This window comes from Sinocyclocheilus anshuiensis, unplaced genomic scaffold (assembly GCF_001515605.1).
Source record: "Sinocyclocheilus anshuiensis isolate Anshui unplaced genomic scaffold, SAMN03320099.WGS_v1.1 scaffold2461, whole genome shotgun sequence".
In the NCBI taxonomy this organism is placed as follows: Eukaryota; Metazoa; Chordata; class Actinopteri; order Cypriniformes; family Cyprinidae; genus Sinocyclocheilus; species Sinocyclocheilus anshuiensis.
The window spans coordinates 131,380-145,231 of record NW_015552846.1 but is presented as its reverse complement, the minus strand read 5'-3'; the positions used below and the strand labels follow the sequence as shown (position 1 = coordinate 145,231).

General features: G+C 38.8%; 1 protein-coding gene across 2 annotated transcripts in view; it reads left to right on the top strand.

The window, feature by feature from the left end:
• The window catches only part of LOC107668148 (homeobox protein Meis2-like), a 16,272-nt gene extending 8,759 nt beyond the window's left edge, over window positions 1–7,513 (top strand). Inside the window, exons 8-13 of one of the 2 annotated variants that reach the window (XM_016459940.1) lie at window positions 1,494–1,633; window positions 3,521–3,597; window positions 4,830–4,888; window positions 4,974–5,063; window positions 5,491–5,577; window positions 7,052–7,513. In XM_016459940.1, the coding sequence (XP_016315426.1) occupies window positions 1,494–1,633; window positions 3,521–3,597; window positions 4,830–4,888; window positions 4,974–5,063; window positions 5,491–5,549 (425 nt within the window). In that variant the 3' untranslated portion in view covers window positions 5,550–5,577; window positions 7,052–7,513. Of the gene's footprint in view, window positions 1–1,493; window positions 1,634–3,520; window positions 3,598–4,829; window positions 4,889–4,973; window positions 5,064–5,181; window positions 5,269–5,490; window positions 5,578–7,051 lie in introns of both variants that reach the window. The other variant, XM_016459939.1, reaches the window with a different exon arrangement.
• The last annotated feature ends 6,339 nt before the right edge of the window (window positions 7,514–13,852 follow it).

The window sequence follows — 13,852 nt, the reverse complement described above, 5'->3', positions numbered from 1 at the left end:
CTAATAACAAAAACTATTAAAAAAACATGATTATTTAAACAAAATACTTTCAAATGTGGAGTGTCATGCAGGGAATTCTGGGAATATCAGTTTACAGTTTTTGACTATAAATTATACATTGATTTGTTATATTTACTTCTAAAAACTTTACTACTTTAAAATTAACAACATTTTACTGTAAAATTACATGAAAAGTCTGGTTAGATATTTTACAGTTTTTCCCTGTATATAGCACGGGAACTTACTGTTAACCTATTAACAGTTTTTTTCCGTAGCGTTTTTACAAAATTTTACAGTTAAAATTACACTTATTTTTTACAGTGTACATGTCATATTGGAATTACCGTAATTACGAGTTTCCTAATAGTAAAAAAATTCACGTATTCTCTCAATTACAAGTAGGAAACTAGGATTTTGATGAATTCTTCGACTTCTCTCATTTGACATTATGTAAAATAAATACAAATTAAAAGTAGTTGAGAAGTCACTTCAGCACATATTTGGTATGACATTTAATTATAGCCAGCATTATATTTTTGTTATGAATATGTGTAAATAGGTGATGTATTTTATATACATATTTTAATTTATGATGTAATTTTGTTTTTTACATTTTACAACACAACAGAAAAAAAACATATTTTTAGGTTTTCACATCTATATATTTATATTCAAAATTCAACATTAATTGCTGTAGCTCATATAGTAATACTTGGTGCTAACAGCGTTGTGGTCAAAGGTTTGATTCCCAAAGACAGCATGAGCTTCAATAAATAGCTAAAATAAGCTTTTAATCATATTATGTGTGTGTTCAGAACGTTTAAGCGCTTGGAAGGGAAGCGATGACTGTATTTAGCTGTAGTGTGTGTATGTGGCCACTAACTAAACTTAGTTACATCTTGAATGTGGCAACTGTAAGCGGTAAATTAGTGGTTTAGCATCATAAGTTCTGTCCCTGCACTGTATACCAGTTACTAACTTCTAAAGTCTAACACGGTTTTCTCAACAGCCGCTATCAGGCTTTGCTTTATTTATGTTTTTCCCCAAGTTTTTTCGATTTTATTTTGAGTGCTAATTCAGATCAGATATTCTCTTTGCAGTGCCAAGTATCCATTCCCCATTCAAGCATAGAGCCTGGACATTCATTACCCCATGTCAAAGACAGAACTCACATTGAATTAATAGCACTGGGGTTGGTGCAGAGCTTTCCTCGAGATCTCTGACATCGAGACAGCGAGAGAGAGAGCGGGAGAGATCTCGCTCTGTTGATTAGCGTTCCCTCTCACTGCATGGATACTCCTGCTCGCCCGCGGTCCTTGTGTTACTGTTGCTAATCAAAACAAGCCCCCCGCGTGGCTCTTTCACATCGTGTTTGTGAGTGGCACTGGTGATCGGTCTGAATAAACAACTGGAGGTGAGGTTTTATCTCATTAAAGTGACTTTCTTCTGTTGCTTTTTCTCTCTCGCCCTGCTTTCACGCTGTTGTTTATCAGGAGATGGCTTGGATAACAGCTTGGCATCTCCGGGAACAGGGGACGAGGACGACCAAGACAAGAAACGGCAGAAGAAGAGAGGAATCTTCCCCAAAGTGGCGACCAACATCATGCGGGCATGGCTCTTCCAGCATCTCACGGTAAGAAGCAAATCAAGATCTTCTGGCCAGAATTTGGAAGACTTTGTAAAGTGGGCCAGAATCCAATGCATCTCTTGGTGAATTAACTCAATTCCACTGTTCTCAGCTCAGCGACCTGCATCCAAACTGCATTAAAACTAGCAGGGTGTGTTATTATCTGTCTCTCGGCCCTCCCATCTATTTCGCTCGTCAAAACCCAGGGCCGTATTCACCCCGGGGTGAGTAGGTTTCTCCAAAACTTGCTAGTTTTGGACTGATTTGGGGCATTCTCAACCCCCTCGAATCTCGGCACATTTTCACCGGTCCACCTCTTTAAATTCCCACCATTCTCTTGCATCTTCCTGTTTTCCATTCTCTTTCAGAATTCCTGCACTTTCTAAGGGCTACACAGGTCCTGTACACATAGTAATCCTTTCCCTTTTACCCACCTTTAGAGTTTAGAGATAAAAAAGGAGAGCCTAATTGAATTATCCTCTCTCTGTTCCCAGCTCCTTTTCAGAGCGATTTGTGAAGCAAAAGTGTTTCCCATTGCAGGATGTGTCCTGACAAAAAAAAAAGTGTTGGAGGGGACTTTGGCCTCTGAATGGCCCCCATTGCAACACCCAAGCGATCATGCATTAATTTGGGGTCGGGGCTGAATGAAAGCTGCAGGATTACGTTTTGTCGGGTTCTACTTTGAGCCAGTGTGCAACTTTTGAGATGGGGGGGGGCTCTTACATATGGTCTAATCCTCCATCTTTTGTGACCTATTCAGAGGTCCGCGATAAAGACCCCCTGTGCTGCCAATCTTAAAGAAAGGTGGAACATTAAGATTCAGTGGAACATTACAGTTATAACTGTTAGCTGCACTGGAACGAAATAGAGAGATCTCCTTTGGCATGCAAATGGGGACGAGGAGGTGGCTTCTTAATAGACATAAGTGGAATTCATGCAAATATGAGTGATCCTTTGAAAGCGAGCTTGTCGGATAGCTTCATCTTTTGAATACGTAGGTTCCTCGCTAAACTTCAGCAAACAATCACGGCACAACCTGCTGAGAGCTTTTTGATAAGAGTTTAAAGATGGATCCCAGAGCACAGCTCGCATTCATCCGTCACTTGGGTTGTGTAGAAAAGGGGCGGAGCTTACAGTCATTCATCAGCACAATGACAGCGAGCAAGCCAGGAGGTAAGCAGGGAAATCTCCGTCAGTGTGTGAGAGAGAGAACGAGACATGTAACTGGACCCATCCCTCACCAGTGGCCACGGGAGGTGAGGCCGTGACAGTGCCAAAATTGGTGCACACCCACGAACCTGCACTGTCTATACATTCACCCCTGCCTACCATCTGCTGCCCTCCCTCTGCACTCACAGTGAGAGCAAGAGGATCAGGGGCCAGGGGCCACCGGGGGGCCACCAAGGGCCAAGCCCTATTCAACCCTAAACAAAACTCTCCCCTAATCAAAACTCTCCATTGTCTCTCTTTCACACCCACTCGATCATTTGTCAAGTAATGTCAAATAATGTCAAACAAAACCACGAGCAGTCAGCCAATGAGACGCAGGGAAATTCTCAAACTCAGGGCTGCATATGGGAAGTCTATCATACATAATGATGTAATTTCCTGAAAGAGTCATATGGGATCCACGTTTTTGCCTGCAGTCTCGCATGGGGCGGGTAGACTTGATGCTTGAGGTCATTAGTCATTTAAACAGATTTGTTTTTAAGAAAAAGTCAGGTCATGATTTGCTTTATTGATGGAGAAGGCAAGGAGAAATACACAACTCTAAATGAAGACATTTACATGTTCCATTCATTATCGCTTTATGGATCATCGGACAGCAATGTTATTAACTGTGGAAGTTTCTTACACATTAATATAATTTTTCTTGTTGTTTCTGTCTTGCAGCACCCCTACCCATCTGAAGAGCAAAAGAAGCAGCTAGCGCAGGACACAGGCCTCACCATCTTACAAGTGAATAACTGGTGAGTAACCTTTGACCTTTGACTTTTGACTTGCCAGCTTGACCTCTCAGCACTTAGAAGTCAGGGTTAGGGATCTCTGTAACATTTCCATTTCAAGTCCGGTGATCCTGATTTCTCACACTATTATTAGACGCTCTTCAAAGCCCCAATGAGACAAATAAAAGTAAGAATATGAGCAATGATGATGTTTGCCCGGGGTCTCAGAGGGACTTTTAGAAAAGTTGTCAAATGTTATGTTGGCGTATTCCGGAATGCCATTCGGTCACCAGAGTTCTCCTGAATGTTTATTCATTTAGTAACCATCTTGATTGCAAAAGATGCTATTGGATTACACAAATCTGACAATCTCATTGCTAGATTCTGAATGTATGATATGGAGCATTACAGACTGAGCAGATTGAGAGGCCTCTTTGTATTGTTTATTTAGATGGGATTTATTTTGATAGCATAATTCGACATGGCTACAATCAACACTGTACTTATTGAGACAATTTTGATATTTACATTTACATTTGTAACATATGCTAATGTGTATTTACTGCAACGATATAAGGTGTTCACAAACATTTGGCTAATACTCATTGTCTATGAGTAATTCCTTCCCCCAGTGCATGTCAGGGGCATTTCCTACCTCTCTGTTACGGGCTGCTGAAGCATATTAGTGTCTGAAAATCAGTTAGGCTAATCATACCCTGAAGCTACTAGGCCAATGCTATATCAATTGAATATTTATTGAGCAATGACCCCTTTACTTGATTTGCTAATATATTGCAGCAAGAAACACAATTAAAGCAAGTCTTAAAAACAGAGGTTATCTTTAGACTGCTGAGGAAAGAAAAAAAATACACCACAAATCAAATATATCTATTTGGTTTTATCGTCTGCCACTATAAAATTCACCATTAAGCGGAATGTTACTCGAACGCCATTTGTAAAAGGTGTTAAAATCGGTTTATTAACAAAACCTCTGCTTGTTTACATTATAAATTAGTCTATTTCTTTGGTCTGGCGCTAAAACAGTACATTAGCTTTTTTTGTGGACTCCTGACAGGTCCATTAACCCAAAGGCCCGTGAGATATCGCACTGCATTAAGGGATATTTTGCAGTAAATCATAGCAAAAAGCTCACAGTAGTAAAAGTCCCGAGTGTTTAAATAAGAGTAAAATATACCGTGGGCGGTCAGTAATATAAATAGATTCATTAAATGTGTTCCCTGTCTTCTCTTTGACAGGTTTATCAATGCTCGAAGAAGAATCGTGCAGCCCATGATTGATCAATCTAACAGAGCGGGTAAAGTGATGGCTTATTTTCTACCAATCACTATATACACAACGTGTGCATATATCACATATATATCCTGTTTTTGTGTGTTTAGTAAGTCAAGGAAGCGCTTACAGTCCCGATGGTCAGCCTATGGGAGGCTTTGTGCTAGACGGCCAACAACACATGGGTCTCCGGCCTGGCGGTAAGTTGCACTTGATTCTAATCGCACATTACTCACTTTTAGACCTGTTATAAAAATGCTGAAAGCATTTGCATGTGTTTTATTGTTTTTATGTTTATTTTGTTTCTCCGTCTCGCAGGTCCCATGGGAGGAATGGGTATGAACGTGGGTATGGATGGACAGTGGCACTACATGTAAACGCCTCCCCGCTTCCCAAACCATAAATGTAAGGAAACGCTTTGGTACTTAGAACATCCCCTCTCTTTCTCGATGGTCAGCCTATGGGAGGCTTTGTGCTAGACGGCCAACAACACATGGGTCTCCGGCCTGGCGGTAAGTTGCACTTTGATTCTAATCGCACATTACTCACTTTTAGACCTGTTATAAAAATGCTGAAAGCATTTGCATGTGTTTTATTGTTCTTTCATTTTCTGTCTCCGTCTCGCAGGTCCCATGGGAGGAATGGGTATGAACATGGGTATGGATGGACAGTGGCACTACATGTAAACGCCTCCCCGCTTCCCAAACAATAAACGTAAGGAAACGCTTTGGTACTTAGAACATCCCCTCTCTTTCTCCTTTCCCTCGGCGTGTGAAATCTGATTATGGTGGCAATTTGCTCTCTGACGACCCCCCCTCACACACACACACGTGCACGCACCTTCTTTCCCCGGCTCCATCTTCGCTGCCTGTCTCTGACAGTCTACAAATCAAGACGTATCGCTCGCCGCGGGCGGCCTGGCATGGAGAATTTTATTTAATACCCACACTGTGCTGCCCAATGAGCCCCTCCATAATGACACTTACCTTGATTAATAGAGCTCTTTATATGTAAATAGGCACCGCATCCAGTTCTCCAATCGTGCCAACACAGCCCTTTCCTCTCAAATAACAACCTCAGCCTCTGCTAATGAAGGGAGAGGAGCGGGGAGGTGAGCGGAGGTTAACATCCCCCCACCGAAGCCTCAGACACATTGAGATATCATGAGCTCCGGCTTGCAAGAGCCAGATACACGCCGTCTAAATAATTTCCAGACTATTTAATCCTACCTTTTTTTGATTGAATTATCATCGAGTCGTTACTGTAATTGCATCATTTAGAGGAATGTTTCCCCATCCTTAATTCGCTCTGGTTAAACACCATATGCTGGCGGATTGTTGGGATCATTATGAAGATCGGTTTTCCTGTGTAAAGCGGATAGAGACACATTTATGATTTTAGAGGCAGGTGCATGTTTTTTTTGTTTTTTTTTCAAGGAATATTTTGGGTTGGCTACAAGGGTTGACCCATTTAGCAACCTTTCTTGTGAATTTGGCCATTTTCTGGAGAATTTAAAAGCAGAAATAATTTCATAAAAGCACTCACGTTTATTTTTCTTCTTTTTTTATTATTATTATTTTGCTGTAAAGCTATTTAAATTGTCACTTTATTGTCGTTTTAGGGTTTTAGACATTACGTGTTATGACATTGAAGTTGTAAAATTGGATATAACTTTACTCAGAAAAAGTTATTATCAATTTGTTCACAGTAAAATCATGTTTTCTGGCTATACACTGTTAAATTAATTAATTAATTAATTAATTAAATTATTTAGGATTTATTTCTTTTTATTTTATTTTTTTAAGTTGTTTGAAGGAGTATGTTTTACAAACAAATATATAAACACTATTTCAGTCCTTACTTCAAATGTTCATATTTAATTCAATGAGTTACTTGCTATTTCTTTGTAATTACTTGTGAAATTTCCTAGCAATTTCTGTGAAAATTGTTTCTATACACTACATTTTTTCAGTGCACTACTGAATTTTTTTTTTTTACGTAGATTCACTTCTGTTGTAAGTGCCTTACTGTAACCCAGATTTTGTTTACTTTAAAGAAAAAAGAGGGGCATAATTAAATACATTTTTCTCGTAATCGGCACATACCCAAAATATTCCCTTAATGCTTTCACAATGTGGATATTAGTGAATAAATCTCTTAATATTATATTTTTCACTCCATGTTGTAGGTTTTGATGGTGGCCTCAGGAATAGTCCCGGCGCTGGCCAGAGGCATGAGGAGTCACGTCACATTCATCCTCACCTGATCACGCGCCTGTCCGGTCACCTCCTGTCTTCACGAGACCTCCCAAATCTCTCACGGACCCCTCATCATCTGGCCATCATATCTCCAGCCAAAGGACTGTCTGCAGGAGCACCAACATTACAAAAACAGACTTGAAGCATTTGTGCCAAAAGAGAGACTTCTGAAAAGACAATTGGAGATCTTTTCTTTTTAAATTATTTATTTATTCTTGTTATACTGTCAAGAAGCATGGGGACCACACCATTTGTGCACTTTTGCTCAACCATAGAGTGGCCGCCCCAGACGCAAATATTCCATACCTCCTCACGCACAAGTGCACACGCTCATATTAAACGCATTTAACTGTGGAATCAAGTAAAAGATGCTAAAAGCCCTCAAGAACTGAAATGTGAGTGTATGATGATTTATTTAATTTAATTTTTTTATTTAATTTTTTGGGGAAATGTTCTATGTTTGGGTTTGTGTCATTGACTCGTTTTTAGACCTTTGCATTTATGATTCTACAAAGTTTGAAGGAAATGGAACCACTTGATGGGATCTTTATGGCACACATCTGACACAAATTCCAGTATGTGAAACCACAAAGTCTTCCCCACATGAGATGTTTTGAAAAGCATGGCTGAGGAAATGAGTTGTGCGTTTATTTGTCGAACTGGAGAGCAACAGTGCTCTTGTAAGGCTAAATATGCCTGGAGGAGTTTTTAAACCACTAGAGATATTCCATTGTACATAATTATGTAAATGTTATTTGTAAAACACATCAATGTCAAATAGGCATTCAGTCGAGATCCTTTAAAAATGGAGTTGGGATATTGTTGTACATTTTGGTCCGTTCTCACTCTTGCTTTTCTCGAAAAGTCGATCATATGTTTGTCGAGGTACTGATAAGTTCGATCGATCCTCCCGCTCGGTCCATGTTTCCTTTTAGGAGTCTTTTAAAACATTGCGGTATTTCTACACAGTCAAAAGTCGAATTCTTGTAATAAATGCTTCATTTTCAAAATGTTAAATCTCTTGCTTTGAATATTATTCCATGCATTGAATCGACGCAGTCCAAATTCATTTTAGCTATAAATAACTATTTTTATTTTGCAGATAAAATGCAACTGCGCTACAGCGTATTTACATAATCATTAAACATTTTGTCCGTTTAAAAAAAAAAAAGAAGAAAGAAAGAAACGCAAACGAAACTACATTTCAAACATTATTTTAAATGTGTGAATATGTGTTCATCAAACAATCATAAAATAAACGGATAATTTGCATACTTGGCTATATAAATAACGTCTACTTAAAAGTGCATAAAAAAAGTGTAAAATAATAATTTCATAACTATTTAGCCTACCCCTAAAACCATCTACGAAGGTATTAAGATTTGTGTAGAGGTCTTTTGTAAAATGTTTGAGGCGATATGTGCAGAAATAAATCACATTAATTCAATATTTCCAACTCAGGCGACTGTACAGCGCGTAATTTTTCAGAAACACAAACCGACGCGCACTTCTTCATCTCCAGCATCTTTTAAACGCAATTTCGACCGTTTCAAATGGTTTTTCTCATGCTGTTTGATATCTTGGCTAAGACTGCTCCAGCAGACGTTTCCCTGCTTATTTCGACCTCCAGTTTGTGTTTCTCTAGCCTGCAGTACTGGTGAGAAAATGCTGTAGTTTGGTGGTCATTTATCAATGTCAGCGCGTAACGATCTCACTGCAGTATTGATGAGGAGAATTACGCGGCTGGAGGAGAAGCCACAGGCACAACAATACCTGCAATAACGCGACGCCCAATGCCCTTGCGTTTCATCTCGTTCCTTTCGATAATGGAATTATTTTAATAAGCCCTTCCAATCCGTTTTGTTTCTCCTTCTTTTATTTTCTGTCTTCTTTATTTTCTTTTTTTATTTTATGTCGACTGCTGAACGTATCCACATATATTTTTGAAAATAAAAGGCTAGTTTTAGTACACAATTCGTTCAAGACGACATAATATATATATATATATATATATATACAGTTATATTCCTGTTGGACAAGAGTGATATTTGGCGACTGTGAATAATAAAATGAGTTTCACCTCATGAATCATCTTAAATTTATATTAAACCAAACATTAAATTGCTGTTGCTGTTTTAAATCATAAATAGCTAGTATTTAGCTGCATGTAAAAATGTTTTGTAAGGAAATACTGGAATTCCAACATAGGAAAAATGCTTAATATTAAGCTAACATCTGGAAAGAAAGAAAGAAAGAAAGAAAGAAAGAAAGAAAGAAAACAGGTTTAAAGCTGTATTTTTTATCTCGAGCACAGCCAGCGTTGATACAGATAACTCAAATGCTTAGTGTGTATATCTTGGTCAGAGATAAATTCGTTGTGAAAGCTGCCGGAAACAAGAGCACAGCTTAATGAAATATGGGTCATCCTTCCTACACTGAGCAACATAACGTACAAACCCGGCTAATATTATATTTACACCGCGGTGTAAAAGAAGACGCTTTTCCATTATAAAATCTGTAACAGTGTTCGAAAAAGTATGTCGTGAGCCTGCCTAACAATGTAATATAACTAAATCTATAAATACAAATATAGGTCTAATTAAATAATTAGGCTACTAATAAAATAAAACCGAATTAATGAAATACATAACACGCTTAATAATTAAAAAATGGCTTATTTGAAAATACTTTTCGCATGTTTATTCTTCTTTTTTTTTAAACGACCGTAATATTTCCCTCTTCTTTATTTTGGCACACAGATTTGTGGTGATTTTCTTGGTTTTTCCTCTCTGGCTGGTTTCACAGCATTCATTTGGAGCCACGTCCTGCTATAAAAACTGAACTGAAGTGAATCTTACCAATGAAACAAAAGCGATGGTCTCTAACGGTGTGTCGTCACGCCATAAATGTAATCACAACTGGTGCAACTAGGTGCAATAACTTCTTAAACCATGAAATCACAGTCTATTACTGAATTATGGCAATAATGATTTTATGAATCAGCTTGTCATGGCAGTAGCAATTCTGCACACCCCTCCTCATTTCAACAATAGTCTACATCTCGCTTTGACTGCAGCCAAGGCCTTGTCCGAACCCTGAATCTAACTTGTCAAACACAATTTCTATTGTGTATATCTCCTCTCTCTGGATTTCTTGAGTGGTCATGTTGAGAACCTGGTCCACGTGAGGAGATGTTTATCCCCTGGTTACAAAACAGTCAGAAGGATTGGTGTTTAAATTTGAGGCCAAAGGAAATTAGGTAGGGAGGCCTCTCTTCAGCTTTATTTACAGCAGCGCGTGTGCCAAGAGGTCAGGGGTCAAAGTTGAGAACGGGGCCAACGGGAGAGCTATCTTGCTTCTAACACTGATTGTCCCACATGCCTGGAGTTCTGTGCATTCTCTCTTTCAAGTCCCGGGAAGCTGATCAACGTTAAACCGCTCCCTATATGATGAGTAAAAGCAGGTCTCCTAATCTTCAAGAAGGAAAACAGACTAAGCTTTTGCTGATTGAAAGATGTAAACTGGTGACAAATGGCTAAATAAAATCAAAGTATCATTAAAATGATGTCATCCATGATGTCCACCAATCAGAACCCCCATTAAAGTCATTGCACAATGGCGAGTGTGCCATAAAGTGAAATGTCCCCCAGAAAAGAAAAAAAAAGAATAATAAATGTCAGATTCAGGATTGCACGCTGCAGAGGGTCCCCAGCTGTGGAGCTGAAGGATTTTCACTTTTATTAAGATCAGAAGGAACTCAATTCGGACAGTCGTGCTGGACAGTGGACCTCAACCATCGGCCAGATGCGGTGGAATTAAAGTGACACATGTCGGTCCAGGTTTTTTCACCTGACAACTTTATTTCCATTTGTCTTTCTTGGATCTGACAGCCTCACACACTGTAGTTAGTCTGTTGTGCTTATAATTCAGCCATTTCTGTGTTTATTTTGAGCTTTGTTTTGTTGTACTGTAGATCATTTCATAAAAAACAAGTTTGTCCTTGTTGCAACTAATATTCAAATTTTCTGCAACACATAGACAACTGTTCGTAATAGAGTGATAGTAAAGACATTTATAATATTACAAAATATTTCTATTTCAAAAGAATGCTGTTCTTTTGAACTTTCCATTCATCAAATAATTCTAAAAAAAAAAGAAAAAGTGCATCATGGTTTCCTCAAAGATATTAAGCAGCTCAACTGTTTTAAACATTGAAAATAAGAAGAAATGTTTTCTGAGAGCCAAATCAAAATGCTTTCTGCAGGATCATGTGACACTGAAGACTGGAGTAATGATGCTGCAAATTCAGGCTTGCTGTCACAGAAACAAGTTAAATTTTTTAAATATATTAAAATACTTTTTGAACAGAATTTTGAGCAGTATTGTAGAAATGCACGCACACACACTGGTATTCCTATCATTAAGGGGACATTCCATCGTAATGTTTTTTATACTGTACAAACTGTATTTTCTATCCCCTTACACTAACCCTACACCTAAACCTACCCCTCATAAAATACTTCCTGCATTTTTAGATTTTTAAAAAACTGAATTCTGTATGATTTACAGTGGGTACGGAAAGTATTCAGACCCCCTTAAATTTTTCACTCTTTGTTATATTGCAGCCATTTGCTAAAAATCATTTAAGTTAATTTTTTTTCCTCATTAATGTACACACAGCACCCCATATTGACAGAAAAACACAGAATCGTTGACATTTTTGCAGATTTATTAAAAAAGAAAAACTGAAATATCACATGGTCCTAAGTATTCAGACCCTTTGCTCAGTATTTAGTAGAAGCACCCTTTTGATCTAATACAGCCATGAGTCTTTTTGGGAAAGATGCAACAAGTTTTTCACACCTGGATTTGGGGATCCTCTGCCATTCCTCCTTGCAGATCCTCTCCAGTTCTGTCAGGTTGGATGGTAAACGTTGGTGGACAGCCATTTTTAGGTCTCTCCAGAGATGCTCAATTGGGTTTAAGTCAGGGCTCTGGCTGGGCCATTCAAGAACAGTCACAGAGTTGTTGTGAAGCCACTCCTTCATTATTTTAGCTGCGTGCTTAGGGTCATTGTCTTGTTGGAAGGTAAACCTTCGGCCCAGTCTGAGGTCCTCAGCACTCTGGAGAAGGTTTTCGTCCAGGATATCCCTGTAATTGGCCGCATTCATCTGTACTGGGATTACACACAAACACACACACACACACACACACACACACACACACACACAGTCTATCTGAAGTATCTTAATTGTTTTTCCTAGATAACAGTATAAGATTAAACTGAGACTCTTGCTTCAAGTCTCCAGCTTCTCAAGTTTTTCTTCTGAAAAAAAGAGCACACCACATACATCTTAACAGTGTGCTGAAATTTACACGTCTGCATTCAAAAGCCTCAATTTAAATAAGAGCTCAAACATTTTTTCATCAGAAGACAAATTTATCTAGGCTAGGCTAATTTTACAGCTCTATAATTCTTACTGTATATAGTGCATGTCAACATATTTCTCAGTCTTTCTTATTTGTCCCAAGGTCGACAGTAAAGTTGATACACAAAGAAAACACAACTGAGAACTCCATCAAGTCCTCTATGCAATAAAGGCTTGTTCTGCTGATCTCTTGTGGATGCTATAGACAAAATATTTTTACATATGGTTTAAATATAGACATCCATTGACTGTGACCCCTTTTTCTGTCTGCAGCATGTTCCTAATACTGTTTTTTTGTGACATAGTGCATCATTTGTGAGAGGAATTGTCACCCCTCTGAACCTACACAGTAAACAGTACAATCGTCTACAGACTTCAGTATGGCAACACATTTCAAATACTCCAAACAATGTGTTTAATCAATGGAGGTGACAGTAAAGGCCACTGCTCATCTGATTGATACTTCAGTTCCTTGAGTCATGTTTGCCATGGTTTGGCCTTGCATTTAGAGTGTCATCTATCAGAAGGCGTTTGTGTTAGCAACTGTTCTATTGCCTAATTGCTCGCACATGTGTGGGGCTGCTTAGATTGGGCATGTGTTGATAAATTAGATATCGTATATCGGTCGGAATGAGATGAATTGTGGGTGAAAGGGTGAACCGCATGACTCAAATGTGACTTTGATTATAAAACCAATCCGGCTACAGATCACCCAAACACAAATACAATCAAAACATGCACATCCCATTATGATCAAAATAATGAATATTAGAGGCATTTGATTCTTGATTAGGATTGCAGGACCATAGTGAAACGAAGTGGAATGAAGTTAAACAAAAATCAAAAAGTTTTTTTTTTTTTTTGTGGTTGTACTGTGAAGTTCCCTTTCATGGGAACTTCGAACTGCATCCTCTAGGGGTCGCTATGGGGAACGCCTCGTCGTGACCCGTGTCTGAAGCATACATTGAAAAAACACCAACTCGTTGGCCGGCGACAGCCATGACGTCATTACCGGTGCGACTATAGTATAAATAGGCGCCGGGAGCACACATCATTCTCTTCTTCGTCTTCATTGACTGTTAGTTTTTGGTATAGGTGGCATTACGAGAACCTTCCTGTGTAAATGCTGTCTCGGGCAGTGCTCCCCTCACCTTTGAGGGTTGTATTTGAGCTTGCCTCTCCCGTTTGGCCCAGTACTTCCGGGTATCTGTAAACAGATGCTTGGAAGATTTGCGCACTTTTCTACAAATCCACATAAGTGGTAAGTGTGCACGTTATGCTTTGCCCACTTTTCTAAAATCC